Source organism: Mytilus edulis, chromosome 5 (assembly GCF_963676685.1).
Source record: "Mytilus edulis chromosome 5, xbMytEdul2.2, whole genome shotgun sequence".
In the NCBI taxonomy this organism is placed as follows: Eukaryota; Metazoa; Mollusca; class Bivalvia; order Mytilida; family Mytilidae; genus Mytilus; species Mytilus edulis.
In genome coordinates this window covers 1,121,406-1,135,553 of record NC_092348.1, presented here as the reverse complement: position 1 = coordinate 1,135,553, position 14,148 = coordinate 1,121,406, and the positions used below count along the sequence as shown (strand labels likewise).

The window sequence follows — 14,148 nt, the reverse complement described above, 5'->3', positions numbered from 1 at the left end:
TGAAACGAAACTAATCAATTTTCCAAGTAATGAAGTGACATTACTCTTCAGTCTTGAACGATTAGCTGCTTACTGTCCAAATTCCAACTCTGGCATCAAGTTTCAGTTCTTTGCATTGTGTATTAGTTTCATCGAATTTGATACGGAAAACCTAAGTAAGATCGTATGGGACTAACAATGTACCGTTAATGCTAACACTTAATGTCCCTTTGCCTAGCTACGGGATCATAAAAAATTTTTAAGAACCTTAAATATCTGCTTTGTTTAATTAAATGAAAGTCATTCTTTGTCGGCTTTATCTAGAGATGTAACACAATACATGATGTAAAGTCGATGTTATACCTTGCAGATCAGCTGGGTTTTTTTTTTTTGTCTGTTGTAAAGGATGATAAATACACTCTTCATAGATACCAGATGCGCGTTTCGTCTACAAAAAGATTCATTATACAGTACGTACCCTATATAATGTACATTCAAATTTCCTCAAATAGTTTTAAAGATTCATTATTTGTAGACTCAGTAAATTGCATCACCACAAATTTCAGGTTTTAAACAACATAAAAAATCCCAATAAAATGTTACCTGTCCTGACAGTTATACAATCCCATCTTAGCATCTTGGCAAACACATACTTTGTCACAGTCATCATACCATTTCTGTCCCTGGGTGTATACATTACCCTTGTATAAACAAGTATTGATGTAAGGTATGGCTACAATATAAAAGTATGTATGTACTAGGACCTAGATATGGTATATATTTTAATGTCAACCAAGCTAGGCCAAGTATACACCTGTAATGGGAGGTATTTGTGTACTAGGACCTAGATATGGTGTAGATGTTAATGTCAGCTTAGCTTGGCCAAATACTCACCTGTAACATGAGGTATTTGTGTACTAGAACCTAGATATAGTGCATAGCTTGTCTTAGTACTCACCTGTAATTGGAGGTATATGTGTACTAGGACATATATATGATGCATTTCTTAATGTCAACCAAGCTTGTCCTAGTACTAACCTGTAATGGGAGATATTTGTGTACTAGGAACTATATATGGTGCAAGTGTTAATGTCAGCCAAGGTAGGTTAAGTACTCGCCTGTAATGGAAGGTATTTATGTACTAGGACCTAGATGCGGTGTAGATGTCAATTTCAGTCAAGCTAGACCAAGTATTCACCTATAACAGGAGACATGTGTGTACAGGACCTAGATATGGTGCAGGTTTTCATGCAGCCAAGTTTTGATGAGTACTCACATGTAACATGAGGTATTTGTTTACTAGAACCAAGATATGGTGCAAGTGTTAATATCCGCCCATCTTGGAAGAGTACTCACCTGTAATGGAAGTATTTGTGTACTAGTACATTGATATGGTGCAGGTGTTAATTTAAGCCAAGCTTGGATAAGTACTTACCTGTAATGGGAGTTATTTGTGTACCATAACCTAGATATGGTGCAGGTGTTAATTTAAGCCAAGCTTCGATGAGTACTCACCTGTGATGGGAGGTATTTGTGTACTAGGACGTGGATATGGTGCAGATGTTATTGTCAGCCAGGTTTGTATGAGTATTTACAGGAACGGGATTTCTTTGTGTACTAGGACCTAAATATAGTGTTGTCAGCCCTGGTGTTGTTTACTCGCCTGTAATGGGAGTTATTTGTGTACTATAACCTAGATATGGTGCAGGATTTAGTGTCAGGCCAGCATGGCCTAGTACTCACCTGTAATGAGGGGAACTTTTGTACTAGGACCTAGATGTGGTATAGATGTTAATCTCGGTCCTGCATGGCCGAGTACTCACCTGTTATTGGATGTATTTATTTATTAGAGCTAGATATTGTGCACGGTGAGTTAATTTCAGCCCAGCAAGGCCGAGTATTTACCTGCAATAGGAGGAATTTGTGTTATAGGACATCGATGTGGAGCAGGTGTTAAGTCAGCCCAGCTAGGCACAGTACTCACTTGTAAAATAAGGTCCCATTGTTGGTAAAGGATTTGGTGTTTTATTTGGCAGAGAAGGTTCTTTTCCTGGTCGGAAGGATTTTCCTGGGTACTGTGTTTGTACTTTCCCTGAAAATACATGTATGTTAATCTAAGCATGCTGTCTTTGCATGGTTTACACTATATCAATGATTAACGAAAATATCTCAAACACATTATACAATTGCCGATCAAGACAGGAAGGACACCGAATTTTGTCATGAGCTTTTTAAATTACCTCAACCAAAGACTTTAACCAAAACATTTAACCTGAAGCGGGACGGACGGGGCATAATTATCTTTATATATATTAACAATATCCAAACTGTAAATTCGAGTAGATTATTTTTATAAACGAACCCGTCGGCTAGATAAAAACAACAATCTAGTTGCCTCAACTGATATGAAAAACTGTGTCAAAACCCTTATCATATATATTTAATCAATATGCCCGGAAGCTCGTCTCTGGAAAAGAAAATTAATGAAATACAACAAAAGTAACTGTGTAAAACATACACACATATATATGTGTGTTTATTTGTATCTTACTATCCTGTACGATAGATTTTTATATGCCTAATATATCATGTCCTTTTTTACAAGTCTGGATTCTACTGGCAGAGAAATGTAACAAAAGGCTACCAATAGCTGAATTATAGAGTTTAGTCTAGGTGTCCGAGTGATCTGGAGCGATGGATACAGTGCATGCGGTGTCGATGTCTGGAATTATCCCTCACTGAGTCATAAAGGGACAATATTAGTAGGTAAGAGTACCTACCTAAAAGGTAAATGTAGCCTGGTCCTAGTCCTGGTCTTAGTGTCAGGTATGGTGATAAAGTTGGTCCCAGTCCTGCGAATGGTTTGTTTGTTTTCCCTTTACTTAAGCTGGGCCATGCAGGGACAATGTAATTAGGAATGGGTACCTACATGGTGGGTACGGTAGCCTTGTCCTAGAGTAAGGTATGGTGACAAAGTTGGTTTAAGTACTGTTGGGATATTTTGTGTATTACTTTACCTAAGCTGGCACATACCCTAAACGAGGTCAGGTAATAAGATTGGTCAAAGTCCTGTTGGGAAGCATTCTTTTGTTTTTCCTTTTACCTAAGCCTGGCCATGAAAGGGATGTGCACCTAGCTGGGGGTATCTGTAACATGTCCTTGAGTCAGGTATAGTAGTCCAAGTCCTGGTTGGAATGTTTTGAAAGTTGACGAAGTTGGTATATCTCAAGATCAAGGAAAACTGATTGGTATGTATAATCGTTCCTTTTGACACATATAGAAAAATAGTTGGACCCAGTCTTTGAGGGAATGGTTAATGTGGTGCTAGTGCTGGTATTCCTCCAGGATACCTGGTTGGTGGTACCAGTCTAGAAGGATAAGTGTAGCATGGACCTGGTACTAAATTAGGTGATAGTGTTGGTCAAAGTTCTTGCGGAAATGGTTTATTTGATTCTAATGTAGGTATCTGTCCTGGAAACTGTGTAGGTATCGTATAACCCTTTGGATATGTGTAGCTATAGCCTAGTGTCAAATATGGTGCTTGTGTTTGCAACAAATCTGGTAGGAAAGATTTATTGGGTGCTAATGCTGGTTCATTCCCTGGATTATATATTGTTATATTTGTTATTCTCATAGGATTTTGTCTAATGCTTAGTCCGTTTCTGTGTGTGTTACATTTTAATGGTGTGTCGTTGTTGTCCTCTTATATTTAATGCGTTTCCCTCAGTTTTAGTTTGTTACCCCGATTATGTTTTTTGTCCATAGATTTATGAGTTTTGAACAGCGGTATACTACTGTTGCCTTTATTTATATGTAATACCTGGATACTGAGTTGGCATCATCCATGGTGGGTCGGTATACCCTGGTTCTTGGGTAATGATAGGTACCAGTGTTGGCATAAGTACAGGTGGGAATGGTTTGTAAGGTGGTAAAGTAGGTATCTCTCCAGGATTAATTGTTGGTGGAGCTTTTTTTTTAAGTGTATATGTGTAGCCGGGTCCTGTTGTAAAATATGGTAGCACTGTTGGCAGAAGATCTGATGGAAATGGCTTATATGCTGACAGAGTTGGTTCTTTTCCTGGTTGGAAGGGTTTTCCAAGGTACAGCATTGGCACTTTCCCTAAAAATACATTTGCAAGATGCACACTATACTAATAACTGGCAATTATGTCTCAAACACATTTTACAATTGACTATCGACTACAAGACAAGAATGACACCGAATTTTATTATACTCTATTTCAGTTTCATAATAATATCATGAAAACCTATCTTTATCTTTATATAAATTAACAATATTCATATTGTCAATTCGAGCTGAACATTTTTATTCTGTCTTAAACAAACCTGCCTTCCAGGAAATCATCAGCTGATATGGAACGCTGTGTTCAAACCCTAATATATATATATATATTACTCGTCTAACATTGTTGGGCTGATGTTTAAACGAGTTGTATATACAGAATGCACACAAACATCTAAATGTATCAGCATCACTGCTGGTGATCCGATGGATAAATCTGTTGTAGAGTTGACACTGGTTCAGACGTACTGTTTTTGGCAATTGTCAACGGCAGTCAGCAGGGGTGCTAGTCAAATGCGTTTTGTTAGAATATAATTTTTCACTCATTTGGTCTTTTCGAAAATGTTGTTTGTGCTGTATTTAGACCTCTTCTACAATGAAATTTCTTACATTCACACGTATAAAAATTGCGGATTTTAGCCAACGCAATTAAATGTTTGAACGTTGTTTTCAATTTAGACTTGTTTATATTTATTTCGTTTTGGCTTGTATTATATTTTCCCTCCGGTTTATATAATCCGGGCATCCTATTATGACACCTTCAAATTCAAGAGTCTATCCTAAAATGAGGTAAGTTAAAAGGCCTTCCAAATACTTTTCGATCCCTAACATCACTGAAGATACATTAATTGCCGAAATCCTGATATGGTGCAAAAAATCAAATTCGGCACCTAATGTTGTTGTTTACCATGTTTGCCGCAAGTTTACCGTTTTCTACTTGGTATTTATCTAATGTAGAGATTCATTTTGTTACACCTTGCGGTCAATTTATTTGACAATCGTCATTGGAAGTCAGTATGGTTTAAAAACATCAGTTGTTCGACCTGCTGGTCAAATGCGTTTTGTTAGAATATAATTTTTCACTCATTTGGTCTTTTGGAAAATGTTGTTTGTGCTGTATTTAGACCCCTTCTACAACGAAATTTCTAACATGCACACGTATAAAAATTGCGGTTTTTTTTCCAACGCAATCATATAACCCAATGGGAACAAACTGTGCCCCTCTTCTTGCCGACTTGTTTCTTTATTATTATGAGGCTGACTTCATGCAGGAACTTCTTAGAAAGAAAGATAAGAAGTTAGCAATATCCTTTAACTCTACTTTCCGCTATATAGATGACGTTCTTTCACTAAACAATTCAAAATTTGGTGACTATGTTGAACGCAACTATCCCATCGAATTGGAGATAAAGGATACTACAGATACAGTTAAGTCGGCTTCATATCTTGACTTACATCTAGAAATTGACAATGAGGGTCGGTTGAAAACAAAACTTTACGACAAAAGAGATGATTTCAGCTTTCCCATTGTGAACTTTCCATTTCTAAGTAGCAACATTCCAGCAGCACCTGCATACGGGGTATATATCTCCCAATTGATACGATATTCCCGTGCTTACATTTCCTATCATGATTTTCTTGATAGAGGGTTACTGCTTACAAGGAAGCTATTAAACCTAGAGTTCCAAATGGTGAAGTTGAAATCATCCCTTCGTAAACTTTACGGACGCCATCACGAGTTGGTTGACCGTTATGGAATAACCGTTTCACAAATGATATCGGATATGTTCCTTACGTCGTAACTACAATCCCCTTCCCTTTCATGAATGTGACCTACCGAATTAGACTATTTACCGGATTTGTAATCACATAAGCAACACGACGGGTGCCACATGTGGAGCAGGATCTGCTTACCCTTCCGGAGCACCTGAGATCACCCCTAATTTTTGGTGGGGTTCGTGTTGTTTATTTTTTAGTTTTCTATGTTGTGTCATGTGTACTATTGTTTTTCTGTTTGTCTTTTTCATTTTTAGCCATGGCGTTGTCAGTTTGTTTTAAATTTATGAGTTTGACTGTCCCTTTGGTATCTTTCGTCCCTCTTTTTTCAATTTACACTTGTTTATATTTATTTCGTTTTGGCTTGTATTATATTTTCCCTCCGGTTAATATAATCTGGTCATCCTATTATGACACTTTCAAATTCAAGAGTCTATCCCAAAATGAGGTAAGTTAAATGGCCTTCCAAATACTTTTCGATCCCTAACATCACTTAAGAGACATTAATTGTCGAAATCCTGATATGGTGCAAAAAATCAAATTCGGCACCTAATGCTGTTGTTTACCATCTTTACCGCAAATTTACTGTTTTCTACTTGCTATTTAACTAATATAGAGATCTATTTTGTTACACCTTGCGGTCAATTTATTTGACAATCGTCCATGGAAGTCAGCATGGTTTAAGAACATCAGTTGTTCGACCTGCTGGTCAAATGCGTTTTATTGAGATATATTTTTTCACTCCTTTGGTCTTTTGGAAAATGTTGCTTGTGCTGTTTTTAGACCCTCTTTAACGACATTTGCTTTACATGCACACGTATAAAAATTGCGGCTTTTATCCAACACAATCATAGGTTTGAACGTTGAACTTAAAAACAACGTTCGAACCTATGACATATATTCTGCGAAAAAATGAAAACACAAACAATAAAATGAGTCAGCATAATATTTGAAATTGACCATTTCGATGTTCGATTTTCATCTCAGACAAAGATTACCTTAGCCATTTTTTGGCACTTCTTTTTGGAATTTTGGGTGGTCAATGCTCTTCAACTTTGTATTTGTATTTGTTGTTGGCTTATAATTGTGATCTGAGCGTCACTGATGATTCGTGTGTAGACGACACGAGGGGTCTGACGTAGTAAATTATAAGGTTGGTACCTTTGATAACCTTTTGGAACTATTTACACCACTGGGTCGATGCCACTGCGTCCATGAGGGTATCACCAGCCCAGTAGTCATTACTTCGGTATTGACATGAATATTAATTATATGGTTATTTTTATAGATTTTCTGTTTACAAAAGTATGAATTTTTCTAAATGCTAAGGAGTTTCTTATCCCAGACATAGATTACCTAAGCCGTATTTGGCAAACATTATTTTTATCTAGGCGTCACCGATGAGTCTTATGTAGACGAAGTACGTGTCTGGTTTATATAAAAATCATAAGCCTGGTACCTTTGATAATTTTGGATAGAAAATGGTATAGATTAAATATTAAATCACGAAAAAAAAGATACTTAATAGATATAGGAAGATGTTGCATGAGCGCTAACTCTCCATCTAAGTCAAAATTTGTTAAAGTAAACCATAAACGGGCAAAGTACCGTCTTGATAAATGCGTAGTATTACCATAGATTTGCATGCTTCGTGCTATGAACAAAAAAAATTTTATTTTTTTATATAACAATATTTCCATTCTCTATTTAAATTGTATATGTTACCACACAGTTCATTTACCAGTGTATATTATTGTATATTGCGGCTTTATGTTCAAGGTTATTGTTGTTGTTTTTTTAATTGTTTAACATCTCTCAGCGGTATACTACTGATGCCTTTATTCATTCACCCTTTATTTTATTGAATACTAAACATTATCAAAGTTGATATATAAGAGAGATATAACCCTGAATAACACATAAAATAACCAAAAATTAAAATTTCCCATCATCATCATTGAAACGCGGAAACAATATTAGTTTTTTTTATTAATGTTGCCATTTACAAAATTCTTTAGATCTGATATACTTTGTTTATTTATTGTTAAATACTGTTTTGTATGTTTCTATTTTTTAAATGGCTGGAATTATCCCTCCGTTTGCTTTGTTTGCCTTTCCATTTAATTGAGACATGAAAGGACAATGTAAGAAGATATGCGTACCTATCTGATGGGTATGTGTAGATCGGTCCTGAGTCACGAATGGTGATAAAGTAGTTCCGTGTCCTAGTGGGAGTGGTTTATTTGTTAAATCGTTGACATAAGCTGGGTCATAAAGGGACAAAGTATGCTCACAAAGTTGGTCCAAGTCCTAGTTGGAATGGTGTGTTGGTTTTTCACTAATCTTACCTGGCCATGAAGGGCAATGTAAGTAAATGTGTTCTAACCTGGTGCGTATGTGTAGTCTGGTCGTGGAATGAGGTACGGTGACAAAATTGGTCAAGGTACTAGTGGAAATGGATTGTTGTTTGTTTTGCCTTATCTTGGCCATGAAGGGCAATGTAAGTTAATATATGTTCTAACCTGGTGCGTATATGTAGTCTGGTCTTTGAATGAGGTATGGTGACAAAGTTGGTCAAAGTTCTAGTGGGAATGATTTCATGTTTTATTTTCTTTACCTTATCTAGACAAGGAAGGGGTAATGTAAATAGATATGTGTACTTATATGATGGGCATGTGAAGATTGGTCCTGGAGTCAGGTCTAGATGCAAAGTAAGGTGCCTGTGTTTGCAAAGTTCGGTATTAAAAGTTTTGACTCTTCTCACCAAAACAAGTTATTTTGTTTGAATAATTTCGCCTAGAAATAAACATTTTGATTTTCAGTTGTTGCCGTTTTTTATTTGTTTTCTCGTTTCTATAAAGCTACGACTGTTGGTTTCCTTTTTTGAATCGTTTCACACACGCTCGTTGTAGCTTGCTGTTCGGTGTGAGCCAAGCCTCCGTGTTAAAGGCTGTACTTTACCTACAATGGTTTACTTTTACAAATAGTGACTAGGATGGAGATTTTTGCCATCCGCACTCATTCCACATCTTCTTTTATCTATTTAAACATATAAGTATTGGAGTTTATTTCATTTCTGTTTAGTTCTATACGTTTTGTGATAATCATTTTTCAACAAGTGGTGTTTTATCAAGGTCATAGTTAAATGAATAAAGATATCATCGTGTACCTGTTTAAACTTTGATACTTACACGTGATATGTCCCTGTATAGTAAAGACATCACCAACACCTGCTTTAGCTGTTAAAAAAAATTAATCACTCATGATTCTTCAAAAATAGGTTATAAATGACTTAAAATAGATATAAAAACTGTCCAATGTATACCATCTAAAAATTATCTATTCTATCCAGCTTGAAATAAAGGATACTACAAATACAGTGAACTGTTCCTTATATCTGAAAATTTGCAATGATGGTTGATTGAGAACAAAACTATACCAAAAAAGAAATAATTATTATGTTTCCATTTCTATACAGCAATATTCTATAGTTTGAATAATGAATATATAAAGTTAATAACTAAAGATGTTTCAATTTTGATAGCAATATACCTTAATTACCTGCATATGGGATAAACATGCCCCTACTCACTCTGTATTCAAGAGCTTTAAGCTGCTATTCAGACTGTATGAAACGTCAACAGTGTCTGAGCAGAAAGTTGTTGAACCAGAGTTATGACAAAAAACGTCTCGACCTTTTTCTTAAACGTTCATAAGAAGATACCAAGAACGTGTTGATAAATTTTCCGTAAACAATACGCAATGGTCTTGAGGTACGTATTCTAGGTTCTAAAGTTGTTAAAAAATTTAATTACGTGTTACATGTATCTTTTTCTTTTATTTTACTTTGTAAATTATTACTTACACATACAGTTGAACATTTGTGTTATATCCGTACGACGTGGCTCAATACTTATACATCCCGTCATTATGTTATTGTGCTATGGTTTATTTTTGTATTCTTGTAAAATGTCTCAGTGGTCTATATAATTATTTTCATAGGCGATTTAGAAAACGAGTAGCTTCTCGTGTTGTTCGTTTTTATAAATCAAGAGATAAAATCAATTAAAAATAAATGTATTTGTCGGTTCATTAATGTTAAAGTAAATTAAAATTTATATCATGTTTAAAACGCATATATTATAAATAAAAAGCCTACTTAATTAACATTGAATAAAATACTGTCAGGATTAAAGATAATAAATATATCTACTGATCTATTTAATCTGTGTAACAGATCCAATAAGATAATAATTTCAAAACTGATGGACTAGTGTCTTTCAATATTTGTAACAAGTGTTTTAACATAACAAATTTCATCACCACTTTAAACTCTTGCTTCAATGTCTTGCTTGTGAGTAGCAACTCTATATCACTTGGAATTGAAAATCTTTTTATCCTTCCAAAATGTAGTCTAAAAAAACAAGAAATGCCATATGCGAATGTTAGACTGAAGACTTACTATATCCCCAGTGAGCTGTGCTCGTTCCTGGAGCATAATAGAAAGCTGGTTTCTTGTCAGTTTCAAGAAAACACCTGTTTGCTGTAGAAATAAACATCCAACCAGTTGAATCACATTTCGTTTTATCAGCGTTCAGACTGGCATAGAATTCTCTAAGGAAATCAGGGTCTCTGAAATTTTTCGTTTAAACAAAGACAATAAAAACAAATTTTGCATATTTATTTCACTGATGATCCTTTACTGCTAATGTTTAATGAATATGTTGAATAGCACGCATGTGAACAATGATGGTTTAGGTCATTGCGACTTTTCTTGAAACAAATCCCGTATAGATCAGAACCATGTGTATAAAATCAGAAAATACATTAATTTATTTCAGAGAGACGAAAACATCATGCCAATAAATGGTACATAAAAAGTATGACAAAAAAGGGAGAAAAAAGGAAAACGACGAAAAGACAACGAAGTCCATAAAACACTTCAAAGAAAACAATACACTGATTTTATGGCAAAATTAGTTAACCTATGTTCGAATCTCACGAATCTATTTAGAATATACAAATCAATCGCAGAAACTTCAATAGAAACAAGACCGGATGCTTCGACAATGTAAGTGTCTCCTGTTATAAATGCATAACCCATCCTCCCAATTTTGGTCACTCTTATCTCTGTTAGACTGTTTTTGTGTTAAGAGTAGACCTTCGTAAATATAGCTCAACATGCAGACTTCTTATACGTTCAGGTATTTCACATCCAATTTTTTATGGAAATATTCTTTATAAAGCACAAAGGTGTCAGTATTCACCTCAAAAAACCTTTGAATAGACTTATTAAGAAGGGATATAGTTACGATACTGTTGTCAGGTCATTAAAGATTTCATATTTTTGGCGTTAATATTGATTCACTTATAGGGGTTTTGCATCGGAACTAAACACATTTATTCAAAAACCAGTTGTTGGCATGACACAGGTTATGTTCTTCTTATATATGTTATGATGGTATGATACTAAACCCCTAGCGGGAAGGATTGTGCCTGATGTTCATATGATGAAATCATAATCTTTCAGTCAATTTCATTGAAGTCTGGAGCTGGCATGTCAGTTAACTGCTAGTAGTCTGTTGTTATTTATGTATTATTGTCATTTTGTTTATTTTCTTTGGTTACATCTTCTGACATCAGACTCGGACTTCTCTTGAACTGAATTTTAATGTGCGCATTGTTATGCGTTTACTTTTCTACATTAGCTAGAGGTATAGGGGGTAGAGATCTCACAAACATGTTTAACCCCGCCGCATTTTTGCGCCTGTCCCAAGTCAGGTGCCTCTGGCCTTTGTTAGTCTTGTATTATTTTAATTTTAGTTTCTTTTGTACAATTTGGAAATTAGTATGGCGTTCATTATCACTGAACTAGTATATATTTGTTTAGGGGCCAGCTGAAGGACGCCTCCGGTTGCGGGAATTTCTCGCTACATTGAAGACCTGTTGGTGACCTTCTGCTGTTGTTTTTTTCTATGGTCGGGTTGTTGTCTCTTTGGCACATTCCCAATTTCCATTCTCAATTTTATCTTTGTTAGGAATGTCCATATTGTGTGAAGAAATATGTTAACGCCATACAATTGGTTAGAGGACTATAACTACTGAGAAAAGTTCACAATTAGGAAGTTTAAATCATCATGTTTGTCATAGATTCTAGTTTGCATCTGTGTCAACATCGATAAAACAATCAAGATATAAAAAAGAAGTTTTAATTTTGGAAGTATCCTGAATCATGTGTACAGAGGGATATGCGATGCAAGCACTCATGAAATAGGGAGAATTGAGTGACAGAATATCATCAACTAGATCAAACGTGAATTTAAAATTATGTTATCTACAGATCGAAGACTGGTAAATTTAGTTGCAGAAACACAAAATTTCAAACTAGAGCGAATGATTTTATTCAGGCTAAACATTTCTTGCCACTAACATATGTGTTATTTTCTAAACAGCTAGATGTGAAACCATATTGAATGAATTAGTAGATTGTAAATCAATACTTACTGAGACATTGCAAAGTACTGTTTAGTTGTTAGTTTGTAAATCCACCCATGACGAATACTTACGGAGACATTGCAAAGTACTGTTTAGGTGTAGATTGTAAATCAACCCATGACGAATCTATAATTCTGCTAGGTGTAAACCAACTCATCTTATCTGCTCCTGTAGCATTGAACAACATGAAAGCTTTCTCTACACCATTTTTGTATATAGATACCCTGACCTGTAATTTCGATCTAATATCTATATTTATTGATGTTTATTTACTTTTGAACAAAATTACTGTACAATTTCACGCTTAATTAGAATATTCAAGACACCAATTACTAATCACATTTCTGAATCTCAGAACAAGTATCTCAAATAGAATAATGTCCTGTGCATCCTGTATACCTGGCCTCACGGTCATAACACTTTCGAGCATGATTTTTGTACTCAGACTCGAAAATCAACCAATCAAATTGCTGGATTTCATGTTTCGAGCATGATTTTTGTGCTCCGAGCACTGAGGAAAGTGTTATGCCTTCAAGGCCAGACATACATCAACTAATTATAGCAACTGGATGTTCTTTAATTTGATTTGCTTCAATATGATACAACCATCAACCAGATAAAAGTGATGAGAATATAAACAACTACAGGTATAGACACGGCTTCGATAAAGAGTAAAAAACATTTATGGTCAGCTATATAGTATAATGCTTCATTGAATATGGAAATTATATCTGAGTTTTATTATTTGAATCTCATTTCGAAAAAAAATGGGATTTAAAAAACACTTATTATTTAGGGATAATTTTACCCTTTATCCCTCTTTTAAGTAGGTTAGGTCTGAAGGAAAAGAGTCTCTGAAGGTCATTATGCTACTCAAGGCTTCTGTATACCAAATTCAAATATGTCCAAAATATTGTCCTTTAAAAACAGCAGTGCTCACAATGATAAAACCAGTACTAACTGTGAATGATTTGGACACTTGTATGGAACGGTAAAAGCGGATGAATGGGTTATCATGATTCAGTTGTGCAAAATGGAATCTTAAACGATTTTACTTAGAATCGAAACCCTTTGGCCAAAGTCAATTTATTCCTGATTTATCTATAAGAGGAAAACAACTTAACAACAGTAACACTGAACTTTTACAAAAACAAACGCCAATATACATAACATTTATTAGTGATTTGAGTGTTACCCAGTCCTTTGCAATTCATTTGATACCTTAATTGCAAAAATGTATGCTACATGGATGAGGTTTACACCTGAGCGTAGAAACTATTTTGTTTTAAATATGTACTACTTTCCTGTATGTTCTTTTTTTTTTTACTGTGCCCGAAAAGGTGGTATTAAACCGCAGTCCCACTAGGCCACGATCGCACTACGATCTGTGAAAAAATTGAAAATTTTGATGATCGTAGTAAGGTCGTATCACGGTCGTGGTGAGGTCTTCAAGATCGTGATGAGCGTGGCCAACTTTAAACATGTTCAAAACAATCGTAGTTTGATCGTGGCGAATCAGGTCGTAGTAGAACCGCAGTGAGAGCGCACTAAGGTCGTAGTTAGATGGCATGTACCATCGTAGCGAGAGCGTCTCGAAAGCGTTATTCTTTCTGGAGAGACTGCACTACAATCTCACAGTAACGTTATTACGACCTCACTACGACCATCGTGTTCTCACTTTAACCCAATTACGCTTCCACTACGACTCTACCATGTTTATACCACGCTGTTCAAGACCATAGTACGATTCTAGCACGCCCCTGCCGTCCTCATCACGCTCTTCTTACGACCTGACTACGTTCATACTACAACCA

General features: G+C 35.4%; 1 protein-coding gene across 1 annotated transcript in view; it reads right to left on the bottom strand.

The window, feature by feature from the left end:
* Positions 1 to 14,148, bottom strand: part of LOC139522641 (uncharacterized) — a 217,888-nt gene that overhangs the window by 174,330 nt on the left and 29,410 nt on the right. The window contains exon 12 of the mRNA XM_071316107.1: positions 12,406 to 12,563. Within this exon, the coding sequence (XP_071172208.1) occupies positions 12,406 to 12,563 (158 nt within the window). The remainder of the gene's footprint in view (positions 1 to 12,405; positions 12,564 to 14,148) is intronic.